General features: G+C 39.7%; 2 protein-coding genes across 6 annotated transcripts; one reads left to right on the top strand and one right to left on the bottom strand.

Annotated features, from left to right (window-relative positions):
* Positions 1-8,579: 8,579 nt before the first annotated feature.
* LOC103702087 (LURP-one-like protein (DUF567)) lies at positions 8,580-12,054 on the bottom strand. The gene is made up of 3 exons (XM_008784380.5): positions 11,726-12,054; positions 9,172-9,381; positions 8,580-8,823 (listed from the first exon to the last, which is right to left on the bottom strand). The coding sequence occupies exons 1-3, from the start codon at positions 11,942-11,944 to the stop codon at positions 8,701-8,703; spliced, it is 552 nt and encodes a 183-aa protein (XP_008782602.3). The 5' UTR covers positions 11,945-12,054; the 3' UTR covers positions 8,580-8,700.
* An 854-nt stretch (positions 12,055-12,908) lies between these two features.
* LOC120110167 (protein transport protein Sec61 subunit beta-like) lies at positions 12,909-16,543 on the top strand. 5 transcript variants are annotated; one of them, XM_088702458.1, is made up of 3 exons: positions 12,909-13,179; positions 15,607-15,760; positions 16,015-16,543. In XM_088702458.1, exons 2-3 carry the CDS (start codon positions 15,745-15,747, stop codon positions 16,269-16,271), a joined length of 273 nt encoding a protein of 90 aa, XP_088558584.1. In that variant the 5' UTR covers positions 12,909-13,179; positions 15,607-15,744; the 3' UTR covers positions 16,272-16,543. The 5 variants fall into 5 exon arrangements, with proteins under 5 accessions (XP_088558584.1, XP_088558582.1, XP_038980272.1 ...); XM_088702457.1 differs by having other exon boundaries at positions 13,127-13,179; positions 15,596-15,760; XM_088702456.2 differs by lacking the exon at positions 15,607-15,760 and having other exon boundaries at positions 16,019-16,543.
* The last annotated feature ends 328 nt before the right edge of the window (positions 16,544-16,871 follow it).

Raw genomic sequence — 16,871 nt, forward strand, 5'->3', positions numbered from 1 at the left:
AACATTGCGGTCAATCAAACATTGCAGTCAATCAAACATTGCGGTCAATCAATTTATGTATTATTATTTTTCTGTTCAGTCCAAATCAACTACAATTTCAGCTTTGTATATTGATTCAACATGGGCATGTGAAATAATTATTCATTTGATTTTTCCAAAGTGGAGGAAATAAGTAAAAGAACACCTGAAAATTTAAAAGAAAATTATAATACACATATCTCTTTGTTTCCAAATCTGAAGCCTTGACCACCAAAGAGGAAGAAGAATTTCAAGCCTTGAATACCATGTATCGATGATGATGAAGAAGAAGAAGAAGAAGAAGAAGAAGAAGAAGAAGAAGAAGAAGAAGGGCTTTCTCGCCGAAAAAATGAAGAGAAAGGAAGAGAGAGAAGGAGGGGGTCTGTAAGCTTGTAGCTACATATGCCATGAGAATTTGTCCCGGTGTCTCTCCTGGATGGTGATCTTTGATCCTCTTCTGCAATAATCTCAATAAGAAAGCCTTTCTATGTTGTAGTGACTGATTACACATTATTAATAATCACACAGCCCTAATTGGGATGAAAAATACAGTGGTTTAATTTGCTATATGTTGAGAATTCTCCCATACCTGTACTCTGCCTATGCGACAGACCTTAATCATCCAAGTTTGCAACATTAACTGCAGTAATTATACCGGACAATCTTTGAAAGATTTTGGTCCAACAAATTATTTTGTCTTGTATGTAGCAGAAACTTAGCGAAACCACCAGTAACCAGTCTCTAATTGGTTTTCTCTGCCTGCTTACAAGTTGTTTGGATATCTTTTTTGGTCCAACCTTCCAAGCACTTCCACATTTTGCTATCAAGACTATTCTCTACAAGCCATTGTCGCTGCTTTGACATCTCAAACATTTCTTAATCAAATAATTGCATTGCTTGGTCCTCGGTTGCAAGCAGCGAAGATGGTAGCTGCCAACTATTGGACTAAGAAACCTCGAGCACTCAAATATAGTGGGTGTCTCTTGGAATTCTGAAAGATCCAATATGCTGTACAAGAACAAGAATCAGTGCTCGGAACTTCCAGTTAGAATCTAAGCTATGATATCTTTGGAAAAAACAGGGCACAGTCCACGCTTAGGATTTTTCTTTTTCTTCCTCCTTCCTTCTCATTCCTGCGGTAACTTGCACAGCATCACAAACATTCTTTAAAGCAACCTCTGACAAATTTGTGCTTGGATTCTCCGAAATGTTACAGTTCTCTGAGAGATATTTAGTGTTCTCGATTTCTATATAGAGATAAAGGACGGGAGAAAACAGAGTGCGTGGAGCCATGCAGATGGGAAAGATGTTGATAGATGGAACATTCTCCATTAAAAGCCTCTCATTTCCACTTGAATCCAATTTTCTAGCCCCTGGTTCATTGATATTGGAATATGGGACAAATCCATTACCCAAAAGAGGTTAGCACCATCTTTTGGTACCAGCCTTCCTGCCTCTCTTTCTCTTGTAATGATTACTTGCACCAAATCGGCGTCACCGAATTAAATTACCACTTTGCTCACCACTAACTCCATGGCTAACTGCGCTTCTAATTATTTAATCATCATTTTACGTAGTCCCATGACACTTATTCAAAATGGAGCCAATCTCCTACGTAAAAATCCATTTTGAAGCGGCACGATTGCAAGTTACAATTGAGGCTAAATCAAAAAGACCACCTGCATTGTCCCAAAAGAATCGTGGCTTCCACCAGCACCAACCAGCATTGGTTAGATGAATTAACTCAGCCACACGTACATGCTTTGCTCTGTTCTACATCTTGCATATATTTAAGCCTAATTGTCCACCGAATGCTTCTAAAGATGCCTCATTATGAGAATCTTCTTGCAATGATGATGATCTGCTACTTGCAAATCGACGCAGGCCCAAATAAAAGCTTTCGCGACTCTTCGAGCATCTTCTAGGAGTCACCTTCTGATCAATTGGAGGTCATCCGTCCTTCCAGGACACTGAACACTAAATTAGTGTTCGGAGAAGAACAACTGAAGGGTTTGCCACCCTGTTGTTGGGTAAGTTTGATGGGAAGAAATAAGGAGGGGCCTGGGACTTCGGTTCTCACACTAGAGAAAAGCTGGCGCGTCAGGAGCCTTCCATCTATCGGAACCAGGAGAGAATATGAAAAACGGCTCCGACAACCTTATCATAGTAATAAATTTTCAGTGAATTAATTCTCTCCGGAGGAAAGGAGTGCTATACTTTTTACCAAGGTTCTATCCATCCATTGATATTGCTTATGTCAAAATCCTGCCCGACTATAGTGGCCTAAAGGGCGCCGATCAAGCTGCAGAGAGATGCTAATCTGCTCAAAAAAAGAAGAGGAAGGTTCACTGGATTGACTCCACTCGGATCGGCTCCGTCCGGACTCTCTAATAGTTAAGTCAAGCAGGGCTTTCGAATGACAATGAGCAATAAAAAGAGAAAAGATTAGAATAGTCTAGATTGCTCGGTCTAAATTGCTCGGCCTGGATTGCTCCGTCTAGATTGGTCGGCCTCAGCATAGTGGTGCGGTAGCTCAGCCTTCAACATAGTATCTCGGTCTTTCAGCATGGCAGCTTAGCCTCAAATCGACTAGCTTAGCCTCATCTCGGTAGTTCAGTCTCATCTAGGTAGCTCAGCCTTCTGAGCTCATCCTAATTGGTCTAATTATGGTTGTCCTTCTGGTTGGCGGTCGTCCGTCCCGTGCGCAAGGTGCTCGCTCATATCTCAGATGGCACGGCAAGGCAACCTCCAAGAATACGTGTCCTAGTCTCTAATGATACACGTCCTAGTCTCCAAGGATGCATGTCCCGTGCAGAGAGAAGGTGGCGCTTAAGACAGTTGCAGAAGAGGAGTTGGACATAGAGGTGGTCATTAGAGCTTGAGAGCCTCTTTATATATAGGAGCTTCTCATCATGAGAACTTGAGAACCTCTCGTCATCCCTCCTCCACTCTTTTGGGATCCCTTAGCCCTATAGAGGAGGGAGCGAGAATCTCTTATGATCTGGAAGTAAAAATCAAAGGATTGCTATAATCCCCATTCTTATCTGAATTCAAATCTGCCGTTTTCATCCTCTTTGTCTGGACCCCACCATTGACACTTTTTCAAATTCAAAGCATTTGAAAATGCTTGCTATATATGTGCTCGTCTGCCGTGGAAAGGTCGGTTTTAGGCTTATAGCAAATGCAATGACACCTCACAATAAGGTCCTTGCAGTGATGATGACGAAGGACTGCATCATGGTCGGCAAAGGACTCCGTGGCGGCTCCGATCGAAGACACAAGAAGTAAAGGACGGGAGCTCAACCACTTTCCTAATGCAGATGGAAACTGCAGTGCATAACATCAATTGCAGCATTCTGCATTGGAAACCTAACTGAAAAGAACAGCTCATGCGTCGACCAACCTGCTTTACCTGACCTGTTTATGAGAATCTTAACGTCATAGTTCGGAGAAAAATGTAGAACTCTATGCCCTTCATAAGAAGGAACTTGGAGCAATTGAAGTAAGTTTAGGGCCACCTCATTTAGGAGTGGTCCAGACTGAGGTGAATCACTCCCGCGTGTCCATGGTGGGTCTCCATTCACGTGTCAGATATGAAATCACGGCGGGTTCGATCACTGTCATACCAGTACATTGCTAGCCGTGGTCCAAAAGTTTCTTGTGCTTTATTCCTCTAATGTCAGACGCGTTGCTTGCTTTAGTCACTGTCTTAGAAAACAACCAGGCACCGCCACCAAGTCAGCTTGCACTCGAAGCTGGGAGCTGCTGATCGCTAGGAAACAGGAGAGATCGCCCGTTGCATCGACTGAAAATTACCAACCGAACCTTCCTTCTTTCCACATGTACCGCCCTTCGGAACGAGAGAGGTTTCGTTTGGTTATAGACCTACGCCAGACACGACCACAGAAGAGCCCAACGTAGATGATGATGATGTTGTATTGCCTTCTCTTCAAATGTTAAAACAACTATTGTAACATAAGGAAGGACATAGGGAAGCATATCTCTGACAGTTTGAGATAAGGAAGAATCCTAGAAAATGTATAGCTGCAAACAATTTATCAAACAAGGAGTTTCATATGGAAAAATATCTGACAGTTTCGGCACACCTCTTCTCGGAGAAGAGTTGCTGAAGGTCAACGTGGGAAGCTGGTATTCCCACTGTAATTCTTAAAAAAAAACTGCTGCACTACATTTTTTTTTTCTTCAGTAAGAGGATGGACATATCTATTGTTTTGCTATAAGATATTTAATGATAAGATGATCGAAACGGTCCTCTTTAAACTATTATATATCATCAAGGTACATCTTCGCTGGCTTGAACCCACCATACTAGTGCTGTTACCGTCTTCAGATGAAACCTCCCAAGTCCCACCATCAAGTGACTGTTCTTGCTTTTGATTGCCAAATAGCCCCTCAGTTGTCACCAATGTCCTTCGCACTACATCGTTGTCATGGACCCTACGTTTGTGAAAGAGGCTGGTGTCTTCCATGCCACCTCTCCCACCCTTCATGGCACTTGCTTTATTAAAATAACAAGCTAAAAAAAATGTCAGAAGAGCAAGAGCGAAAAGTTGGAATCAGACCAGTGTCTGATCCACCTATATATAAACGAGAGAGCGGGCTGCTATTTCTAGTTGCAGGTCGAGCTTCTTGATGCTCTAGAGGTTGTGGAAAGATGGGTTGTGCAAGGTGGAGAAGCAGGGCACGTGCGTTACTATCTATCACATCTTCTTCTAGGAGAGTGGAGTCAGCTAGTTCTTCATGTGCCCAGCTTCTCCACCTAGCCAAACTCATCTATTTTATACAGAGCACAGCATGGATGACAAAGGCTTCCTACTGACTATGAGCAAAGGTGAATTCGCAGCTGTTTTAGTAGCTGTGTGGATCATGAGTCCTTGCTTCTTCAGTCACAGGCTCTGGAGGTGACATATTTTCAAACTTTAACCTCAAAACTTAGCTCACAATGGGAAAGAAAAACTCGAGTCAATCAATATTAGGACAATTCTCAACTTTCTTATCAAACAAAATTCTATTCCTCGTTTTTCAATTCATCAAAATAATGTCCATAAGTCCATGAAATGCTTCTAATGCGTTTACTGTCTCTGGCCCTAGCAATGAAGGGAAGTTTGGTGGTGAAGTATTGTTGCTGACGAGCTCTTATAAACTAACACAGTCTGCTTGGATCAAGAAGCTGGAAGCCAAATGAAGAACAAAAAACCACATAAATGAGCACATGGAAAGGACAGTATCCACTACTATGGTTTTCCTTCTTCGATTGTTATGTCTTCTTGTCACTGTTCATTACAGATTTTCAACATGCCATCACTCATTTTAATCACATCATATGTCTATCTACAAGATGTTTATTTAGTGGTAGGTCTGCAGAAATAAGTCCATTGTAGGAAAATAAAAATTTAAGATTTTGTGCTTAGAGCTTTGTTATCACAAGAAATACTAATTCCTGCACCCTAAATGCTTTTTTGGCAACGTGCTCCGTCAATTTGGTAGTTCTGAAGGTTGGTAGGTTTGTCTGTTCCAAAAGTTTCAGAAAAAGGGGATCCCAGAAATATCACTGCATCATTCATTTACTTGCTACTTACTTTCTAAACCAATCTCTCAATCATGTGGGCCATTTAGTGGACGGCCATCATAATGAGATCCATCTGTAAGCTAGCTTCTTGAGGAGCCCCAGCAAGGATAGTGAACAAGTATACCAGGTTTGAGGTTATGTCAGCCAAAATTAGCATATCTTCCTGAAAATTTCCTACAAGTGTTTTCGGTAGATTCTTAAAGGATGTTTGTCAGTATACTTCAGTAATCAACATTGATTTTCACTGCATAACATGGCCTTTGTCACAATCATTTACATACCATCGTTTCTTTTTTGCAAGGATTTTTTTTTTTTTTTTTTGAACTAGAGAATGTTTCAAAGCTGTAATACCATGATGGCCTTCTGATTGGTGTTTTTAAAACTACTAAAACTCGTATTTAGAGGAAATCTTCAGTTGCTCTACTAGGGAAGTTTTTTTTGGCATCTATGGCTAAGCTCTAAAATATGTTTGGGAAGCTGTTTGGATGCTCAAGCTGCCCATGCAAGAATGGTATTTAGAAAAGGAGGCTTGTAACTTTATTTTTAGCTTGATATTTTAGTCTTTGATGTGTCCAACAATTAATAATCCCATTCCAGGGTTAAGAGTTTTGACTTTTCTATTATTTTTGAGAAAACTATGAACTTTTTATTTGTTATTAATTATTTTTACAATGCTTGTTCCTCATCTCTCCTTTTGTGTGTGTGTGTGTAGGATTACTTGCTTCCACTCACTAGTAGAAAATTACAGTAGTGCATGAATCGAAAAGAAGTAAACTGTAATAGTGCAATAATCAGTATTGTCAAGTGATACCTACCATATTATAACACAAATTTGCAAATTAAAATCCACAGATCATGGACGGTGCCTTTAACTCTTTAATTATATGGATATAGAATCCAATGTCTTGAGTTTTTAACCTTCGAGTAGTTCACTGATCATCATTATCGGTTCTATAGGTATCTTCCATCTTTTCTCGAGGAAATGGATATCTTCTATCTTTCTATTTCAAATCTAACAGTCAACTTTCAGAAAAGTGGAATAAAATATATTTGATTCCTAAAATGTTTTGGATTTAAAATGAACTTCCTTTATCCAAGAACATATGCATAAATATAAGATGATAATTGCTAAGGCTTGTAGCTTTCATAAATCATAATGTAAAACTGCACATTACAGTAGATGCGTCCTAGCCTAGAGCAAGAAACGAATTAGATATGATATATTACTTGCTGACGTTTTAGTGATGGTGATAGTAATATTTCAAGTTTAGTTTCTTGATGTCAAAAAGATTCTCTTCAAAATAAAGTTTCCACGGAAGAAATAACTTCGTTACCAAAGATGTTGGATATGAGAGATTCATGAAATCTTCACATATAGTCTTTGACCCGAGAGCATTTCCTTAGGTGGCTATAACGTACAGACTACTTGTAGTAAGTTCAAAGTCAAGAATTTAAGGGCCGGTTTGAGGGTTATGTAACTTTCTTGGTTTCTTGGAGACATAGCTATCCATAAACCCCAGCCACTAAAATGGAGCAAATGTAATGACCACTAAAGTTGGATGGACAATTGGCTTGATTTAGAACACTCTGAAAACAACTCATTCCTACTCTTCAAGTCATTTTCTTTGCCTTATTAAGAAAATAATAGCAATAGTTTGAAATCTTGACTTAAGACTACATACTTTTGGCTCCTTAAGTTTTTGTTTCTATTATTCTGCAAAATGATATGCTTGGAATACCAACTTTTTGCTCTAAAACATAAATCTCAATATTGACAATGTAATGCACATCTACACACTATGTATATTTCTGCTGACAGAGACAAAATTTCAAGTATCCCCCATCCAACTCTTGTCTCAAGCTGATCATTACCGTCTTTGTGATGCGTGCTTACTATCAAAATGCGGTAGAAAAGTGAAACTCTATAGGGACAAAGTCAGATATATTTCAAGAATTGGACACCAGATCACAGGCTCCCACATATTTCCTCGGTAAATTTCTACAAGAATTGTTTGGATTAGATAATTGCTTTACCATTTTTTTTACCTTTCAGGGCACTCCAAGAACAGTGTTGCATTCTTTTTTTTTCCTTTTTCTTCTTTGAGAAAAATATTGGAGAGGTCCCAGTTGAATCAAGGTAATGATGAAACTAATTAATTGCTTTTATTGCATGGTGGCCCAGGTTTAGCTAAGCATTTGCACTAAAAAAGTTTAGCTCTGTGGTAGATTATAGGTTTATGGCACTTGTTCTGAAAAAGAAGGCTGTATACAACCCGGCTTCGGTAAATAGAACTACATTGATCTCAGATATATATGTAGGTAGATGCCAAAAACACAACCTCATGGACAGCAACAACACTACCATCAGTATTGTCGCCTTCTCCTGACCTCCGACCTCACACCTACTGAAGCATACAGAAAAGTTCAGGAGAGAGAGGTAGAAATAAAGACATCCAGGCTTCACCCAAATCCCCAGCTACCGTGAAGCACTTAGTGGCATCCAGGGTCCATCAGCTCCTGTAGATCAGTCATATCAACTGCTTTAAAGATAGTGATAGATGTCTCCTCTCTAGTATGTTGCTTGTGTATATGTTTTACGTAATCGTTTAAACATAGATTCTCAGTACTGACTTGTGGTTTAAGCATCAGTTCGTTCTAGCAACCATGCCCTGTGAACTGAATCTTATATACACAAAAAACACAGTTTCACTCATCACGAATCTATGAATGAATTCAGTACTGCAGGGATAAATCTACACATTTGTGTATGTTTCAGATCAAATTTCTGCAGGTTAGGCACACATTTTGACTCATAACAAAGTAACTTTCTGCCAAGTTCTATCCCCACTCGCTCTGCATTGGATAAGAGGGCCAAAATTTGAGATGAGGTGCTTTGGAGTATGCGAACATATAGATGTAGTCCATGAGGATTTTACAGCCTTGTTATTGCAATATAAATCAATGGTAAATATTGGTCTCACGAGAAGAATTAATACATTACTATTCAACTGATATTGGTTGCTACATAGGCAGTGATCAGAGGAATGTTTATTGTACAACTGCATCAAAGTTGTTGCCATTCTCTCTGTCAGCTACCTCCAAAAAAAAACTACAAGCATAGCCATGACCAGAACAGGATCATTTCCTGGATAAACAGTGAGTCGAAACTTGCGCCTTGAATAGATGACCTTCCGGAGCTTGTAAAAAAGGCTTGTCTGCACAAAATATGAGCATTTAGTTACTGTCTGACTATTTTACCCTTTTCAAATTTAATGCGATATTGATCTCACAGTTCGTGTGTCAATTTAAAAATGCAGGGTATGGGAATTAGATCCATTATTCCCTCAGTGATTGAAGCCAGTTTCAGAAACAGCACAAATTAGTTCCGGATCAAATGAAATCCGCTCCAGGTGATGAATCAATGGATATTTATTGGTTTCCATACCCGAACAGAAATTATTTGGTTCCCAGATAACATAATGTACAAACATATAAATCTAGAATACTACTCATGCCATAGATGACGGGAGTTAAAGCCAAGATGCTTATTCCTTCCTTATTACCTGAGCAAAAATGGAATTTCCATTGAATATTGTGCATGATCTCCGAAATGGATTGCCTTTTAGTCTAAAACTTGGTTTTAGATCTCCTTGATTTCTGCCTGACAAGAATACTTCTAGCTCAGTTTTAATGGGAGAATACAATGTCTTTTCCACTGTAAAAATTAAGTCGTTCCGTTCATAGTTGTCCCCTCTGAAGGCTTGCCAGCCATCCTACAAGAAAAATATGCTCAAGATGTTTGAGATGAAGCAGAGAAAAAATATATTTAAAAAAAACATAGTAAAGCTTTATCTGGATATGCATGCCAAATTTGAACTTACAATCATGAAATGGCATTCCCATTTTGTGGATGCAGATAATAATCAGATCTCCATGTATAAGGAGCTCTCCAGACATTAATGAGTTACCATCCTAGCATTGTACAGCAAGTCTTTTGTTGAATATGGTTTCATGATACAGGTTTTTTTATTCTAAGTTGTAACAGTCAAATAGAGAATCACCAAACTAATTTGCTGCTAAGCCGTCAAATAGGAAGTAAAACATGTCTCCACAAGGATCACACTCATGATAATGAATGCTGATATATTTGTTGTTTCATTTCCATTACTCCTTTTTTTTTCTAGAGGCAGGAGGACTACGATGGTCCAAACCTGGACAAATATTAGACCAAGGATCTGTTTGGGACAATTTAGACAAATCTTGCTGAATCCAGTAGGATGGGCCGGTGAAGAAGGAATGTCAAGAGTGGGGGAGAAGAAGGAAGCATGGGGGCATCATGCGGCCCGATCCCCACAAGATGAAAAAAAGGACCTCAAGAGGTCTTTTCTTTCATCTTATGGGGATCATGCAAGCACAATCCCATGGACTCTCCCTCTCCTGCTACCACGAGAACTTCTTTCTTCCCTGAAAAATCCTCTGTCCACCGTGCCCCATTGGGTCCTGTGGGATTTTCTCAAACACACCCTGAAGGTGGGATCAAACCCAGGTCTCAGGCCCCCTGTATCAACACAAAGAGACTTTACCAACTTCATCAGTTGCACCATCCCTTTCCTTTCATTTGTTCATTATATATTTGTTATTTCTTCTGGAATATGTATGGTCAGCACTTATGTTGGCTCCACTGATAATCTTTTTTTTTTTTTTTTTCGCGCCTGATAATGGATGGCGAGACAATAAAAGGATGAAAAGATTGCTTTAAATGTTTCAGAAACAAAACTACAATAATGATTTCTCTTTTTTGTTGTGAGACTTCAAAGCTGTCCCTAAGGCTGATATAGAACGTAAATGTGCAAAGAGAAACTGGATTTGATTTACTTACTACCACACAATGAATTTTCATGTAAAAAAACAAAAAAAAAATGCAATGTGATCGAAGAAAGTGTGGCAGCCAATTAATGAGGACCAATTGATGCATACAAGTACACAAAATATTGTGGAATTAAAGTTAAGCAACAAAATTTTGCTCCAAAAATATGGAAAAAATTGAGCATCAAAAATAGAACTACGAATGCCAAATTGGTGACTAATTCAACTCATGATGATATCAAAAGAATTATGCTGGATTTATGCTTGAGGAGTCAAATATTAAACTGTTACCAACATGATTTCAAGTTCTTCGCATGCCTACATTTCTCATAAAGTGTAATATGAGCTTGGATCCAACTGAATCTCATTGAAGGAAACATTGAAGTGCTCAAAAGTGTAGAAAGTCATTGCAAGTCAATTCACACAAGGATTATAACCTATTTAGTTAACCTTGTATTATTCCTAGTTTTCTTCTCAGTGTTATTCTAGTTGGAATAAAATGGAGTCGGATTTGAGTTGGAACAGCATGGTGTTCTAGATAAAGTAGGAGATTCCAGGATGAAGCAGGACTAGTTCGGTTACAGCATCAAACACTTCCATGATTGTCTAGATAGAGGACATTCGTCCTTACTGGTGTTAGATTTTCTTATTTAAATAGGAGCCTTCGTCTTTGTGTTAGCTTTCACCTCTCCTTGCCCCCACCCTCCTCCTCCTTCCTTTGCTTTTCCCATGCCTTCTTCAAAACACGAATCCTAATCGAGAATAGGATCGAGGAAAAATGAGAAGCATAACTTTTTAAAAAAGGACATAGGTTTTGAAAATTGCGATGGAACCTTCCTATTTCACCTGGTTAACCAGTCGCCCATCATCAGCCATTTATTATGAAAAGAACAAATCGGATTACGTATCTAGGAGAATAGCAGATCAAAACCCCAAAAATTATACGCCAACTCAAATACACAAGCATGCCAGTTTTAAACGTTACTAACTGAGTCTGCTCAAGTTGACTTTTTTTTTTTTTTCCTTCTTCTTCTTCTTCTTCTCTCCAAAGCTCGGTTTGAACCTAAAAACCTAAATTGGAGCCCATAGATCAGATTCGAGCTTGGATTAATTATAGGCCTACAGTTAATGATTTATTTTTTTGTTAAACTTGAAGTATTTGGTTAGTTTCGTAGATAAACAGTTAGCTAAGAGATTTTCTTTCCATTTGTTAAAGCATCAAAGCATGTAAAAGGGAAAAGAGAAGCTTACGTTGTGGTGGACGACGGTGATCAAGGGATTGCCCATCGCGTCGAAGAGGGTTTTGATCCGGCGGGGATGGGAGCTGGAACATCGTTTAATTCGGAATACGAAGTTCCCGTTTGCATCGTAGACCGTCAGGTCGCCGGCTCCGGTGAGGCCGAGAGGGGCCTTGGTTATCGTGAAGTCGACCGGGATCTGCCACGTCGACGGGGAGCTAGACGCACTCATGATCTCCGACGGAACCCTTTGCGAGGGAGAAGAAGAGAAGACCAAAGCGTGTTCTAAACGGCTCGGTCGGTAAATATTTGGGTTTTTCCAAGTCCGGCGAAGACGTCCTGCGGTTTCGGTCGCGCCGCCTTTAAAATCGTATATTCGTAATCTTCAAGTGTCAGCTTTCGGTCCCACATCAACCCGAGCCCAACCCCTCCATCCAACCGGGTCCAACGCGGCTGCGAACCCAACCAGCCAAACACTGACTTGATCCAATTTTGAAGTTTACAACTATGTGGTTGGGGCCAATTGGTTCAAACCGAGATCAAGTTAGGTTAGGAGCCCAAACAGAAAAATATGAATTAAGTTTTGATTCGGAAAGGAAGAAGCTAGACATCACCCGCCGGCTCATGATTTTGCTCAACAATTTGACGCTAAAGTTGATTTGGTTGAGCGATTGGCAAGGCCCGGCTAACATTAGTGACCTTTGTGTACAACACTAATCCCTATCTCTCAAATTAGTCAAGTGAACTCAGCAGAGGTTTGATAGTAGTGATATTTTTTGAAAAAATATATGCATAATTTAAGCTTTTTTGGGGGTAAGATGGCATGGTTACATAGTACTAGAATAAATATAGTGATTAGCATCATCATAAAACATATTATATAAATGATAAAATCTAAATGGTTCACAATATAAGAGGCTACCTAGTTTGTTGTATTATTTGCCTTCATGGCTAAGCTTGAGTGACCCAAATGCGGGGATGAGCCTTCTCAAATCTTCTAAGATGGGGTAAGAGCAGTTTAGATAATTGACTAATAACAGTTTTCAAATCTCCCTTGAGTACCGTATTGGAGATTTTTAGGACTGTGGCTGCATGGGCCAAGTCACCAAGCCCTCCCAGTTTGAATTTAGATGGAGGCTTGCATGGTATATTATAATAAGGTCTGAATTTGCCTCTCTCAATCACACCGACGGTTTGAAATCAGTATGATATGTTTCACAGTTTAAATTTAGGTGGATTTGTCTGCAATAAACCGGGTGAGTTTAAATTGCTTCGAATATAATCCGAATTTAGGTGGAGGCTGCATGGTTACGTCGTTGAACCGGCTCGAGTTCTAAAGCAGCAGATCGCACGCATGAATAGCGTGATCGTTAATAATTCCAAGCGCATCAAATGCCGACTTAGTTTGGCATCTCGTCGGTTCGGGCGATATTCCCATTGCAAGTGGCAGCCGGAGAAGAACCCAAGGTATGTTCTTGATATCAACGCCATTCATCTCGATCTTTTCTGCCGCCCCTCCTTGCGGGGGATCGAACATATTTATCTCTATTCTCTTTTGTGTAAATTAAAATTTTATTAGGGTTTTGGTACGTGGAAGATCTTGCCCTAGATTTCGAACTCCTCCAATATCTGATCTGAATAGTTTATTTTTAGATCTTTATAGCGTAGTTATATTGAATCGCTTCAACGATTCTTGATTTGTTACTGCCCCATGGTAAGGAGAACTCTGCTGTTATCTTGCTGAGGTCTCTATTTTTTTTTTCTTTCCTTTTTGGCTTTGTTGATGCTTTTCCTTTGGCATGTGCTGATGGGGATGATATATTCCAAGATTTCCTGGTACTTTGATCCACTGCAGCAGAATTCTCACCTAAGCTGAGTTAGGGGTCGGGTCATGACATGGAACTTAGTTATCTACCTCCAATCTATTGACGAGGCTTCTTGATTTTGGTTCAGCTGATTCCGTATACAGTTGTTCTTTATGTTCATCTGATTTCAATCCCTTATTTTTAATATCTTACCCATAGTGTTCAGAGGCACCCGCGGGGGTGGTGGGGTGGGGTGGGGTCGTCTTGAAAACCCTTGTTGTCGTTTGGGGACACTTTAATCCTTACCCATAGTGTTAATCCTTACCCCCCGGGGGGGGGGGGGGGGGGGGGGGGGGGGGATCTTGAAAGCCCTTGTTGTCGTTTGGGGACACTTTAATCCTTAAGTTGCAGGGTTAGAGCCGATGCGGGGGTACATCCTAAACCAGATAGTTCAAGATGATACCGCCAACCATGGTCTGGAGCTTTCCCGTTCATTTCAATCCTTGCCCCCCCCCCCCCCCCCCCCCCAACCCAAACCGCAAAAACCCTCCTTTAATGCATGCTCTATCCACCGTAGGTCGCTTCAACATGAAACTCTATATACACGTTTACCACGAGGAGAAAATATAATGATTAATCAGTCCCACTCACTTACGATTTCCATATTCGGAAAGGATATTACGGTGCGACATAGTGTTTATGTCTCTGCTCATTTGCTTCTAATTTATTTAAGCAGCTGGTTAGTTAATATAAAATATATAAATAAATCTACCTCATTCTATAAGCTTAAGCTTTTAGGACAATTGGTGATTTTAACATCGTATCGAGGTCCTGAGTTCGAACTCTGTCTCCGCACTCTTTAACTCTATTATTAAAAATTTCACATGCTGGGCTCATTCACTAAAGGGAAGTCCGGCCCACAAGTGAGAGGAAGTGTAAGAAAATATAAAATATATAAATAAATCTACCTCATCCTATAAGCTTAAACTTTTCGGATAATTGGTGATTTTAACAGTTAATAACTACAATAAATTATGTGCATTTCCCTAGATTCCTACTCATTCAAGGACTCTATGTCCCATTAAATGGTGATAAATCTGAGGTCCAAAACTTCTCTCTTTCACAGACCTAGCCAAACTTGGTTGCATCCCTATACTTTCATCAAATTTTCTCAATCTTTTTACCATGTATTCTTGTTTCTTCACATTCTTGGCTCCTTTATTCGACCCTGTTTTGGCATAGCAGCTATATTTCGATTCATCCTCTTCTTCCACGGGTTTCAAAATAGGACGTTGAACCCATTTCATATGATGGCACCAATCAACCGCTGAATGCTCAATGCACCACTTGCCAAATTTACTAACAATGTTTTGACAGATGGTGACACCTCTGCATAAATCTATAGTCATTTGTTGGCCATATTTGCTAATATACTCTTTCTTCTTTTCTCACCATCCCTCTCCGCACCCCTGTCCCCATGCGCCCCCACCCCCCCAATATAGAGTTCCTTGGTCCAAGCCTGACTCATCCCATAGCTATTTTTATTGATTCATACTGTATGACAAGCAAAATAACCATTGGATTCCCCCTAGTTTTGTCTGTTAGGACATTTTTTTGACAAGAATGAAGAGATAATGGCTTAAAGTTGATCCTTGGTGTAGCGTTGTAGTTATACTGCAATTGGTAAATTAGTTCGTGGCCTTTTTTTTGCATTTATCATCTGGTCAGGAGGTCATCAAGTATCCTTATTACAGTGGCTGCAGGAAGCAAATGGCAAAGGAGTTGGCACATTGGACCTTAGATTTAGATCTAGATTTGACCCTTGAAGGTTTGGTTTGGCCGGTTCCCTTTTTCAGGTTGATTGATATATGATGATTTCACTTGTGGAAGACATCAGACTGATTATATGGTTAGCATTCATAAAAGTGAGATTGTAAATGACAGTGGACTCGTTAGGAATGAACATTCCTTGGTTTTCCGCTCCATAGAGGCCTTGTTACGGTCAGCAATACCTTATGGTTGTTCATATATCCATAGATGTAGGAATAAACAGATTAACATTCAATGCTGTATTGAAGTTGATTTGCAGATAAACAAGTCCTTGTGGAATTGGTCTTCTCTTGTTTATTTTTAAAGAAAATGGTTGTGCTGAAAGATGATGTAGCACTTCCTGCAACTTATTCATCAAAATGACAGGAGAGGAGATATTGAAGATTATTATATCTGAATGCAGTGGTCTCAAGGTAATAAATTCTGTGGCATAGATTTCTAAGCCAACCATAATTCCTTGGTTAAGCCTGCTATGTGAAAAACTTTACCCAGGATACAGTGTGCAGCATATCGTCAAACTTTTCTGCCGCATCCGATCCAACAAAACACTTTTTTTTTTTGGTCTTGTACCATGCAATTGCATCGGCCTTTGGAATTGAAGATTATATTACATCTCTGTTTGTTATCTTGCATATCATTTATGTTCCTTTTTCTTTTTATGTTAAAGATAGAAGCAAGATGTCTGCCAATGCTGAAGCACCACCCAGGGGGAGCGCAGCTGCAGCTGCAAGCTTACGGAGGCGGCGGTCATCTGCTGGTGGCGGCGCTGCAGGAGGTGGTGCAAGCACAATGTTCCAGTTCTACACTGATGATGCCACAGGCCACAAGATGTCTCCTAATACTGTCCTTTTTATGAGTATTGGATTTATTGCTGTGGTTGCTCTGCTGCATGTGGTTGGTAAGCTCTATTTGGTTCAGCAATAGAGCTCCATATGTGCAGTAACTGGAATCTCACTAAATAGTGTTTCTATTAGCATCATAGACATAGACATGTTGAATTTGGAGGGTCAGGTGATTTACCAACTATGTTATGTGACTTGAGGGATTTCATTTTGACTGGAAAATGGAAAATTATGAGGGTGATATATTTTTTTTTCTTGAGAAAAGAAGTCATGAAGTTGATAGTCGTGCATGTGGGCTTACCAGAAATTATAACAGCAGCAGTTCTATTGTGAAATGTCTTATGAACTCTAGCATACTGGATGTTTTCTATGACTTTTACTCAGCTCCAGGAGGCATTTTTTTTAAAAAAACTTGCAAACAATTGAAATTTTATAAGACTACAAGGGTTAATTAATCTGTAGTATTCCTGATTATTAATGTATTGTGGTCATAGAAGTTTGACTGGGTTCACAGATTTTATGTGACTCTTTTTAGTGGGCATCAATTGGCAAGAATAGTTCCATTTTAGTTAGTCTTCTGCTTGAATACTGAAAGGAGGACATTTGTGAAGGTTGGAAGTCTTTAGTTTCCTTTGCAGGAGTTTAGATGAATGAAGGACTGTATTCTTTGGCCCGTCGCTTG

Source organism: Phoenix dactylifera, chromosome 8, assembly GCF_051530095.1.
Source record: "Phoenix dactylifera cultivar Ajwa chromosome 8, Ajwa_hap1_PhDact_Kaust_v1.1, whole genome shotgun sequence".
Taxonomy (NCBI): Eukaryota; Viridiplantae; Streptophyta; class Magnoliopsida; order Arecales; family Arecaceae; genus Phoenix; species Phoenix dactylifera.

What these genes read in the sequence shown, in the direction of transcription:
- LOC103702087 (XM_008784380.5), bottom strand. Translation starts at nt 11,944, where the DNA reads ATGAGTGCGTCTAGCTCCCCGTCGACGTGGCAGATCCCGGTCGACTTC. An exon ending in TCACCGTCGTCCACCACAAC is followed by an intron (nt 9,382 to 11,725) that starts GTAAGCTTCTCT and finishes TTTTTCTTGTAG; the next exon opens with GATGGCTGGCAAGCCTTCAG. An exon ending in GAAATTCCATTTTTGCTCAG is followed by an intron (nt 8,824 to 9,171) that starts GTAATAAGGAAG and finishes TATTTTGTGCAG; the next exon opens with ACAAGCCTTTTTTACAAGCT.
- LOC120110167 (XM_088702456.2), top strand. Translation starts at nt 13,067, where the DNA reads ATGAATAGCGTGATCGTTAATAATTCCAAGCGCATCAAATGCCGACTT. An exon ending in CAGCCGGAGAAGAACCCAAG is followed by an intron (nt 13,180 to 16,018) that starts GTATGTTCTTGA and finishes TGTTAAAGATAG; the next exon opens with AAGCAAGATGTCTGCCAATG.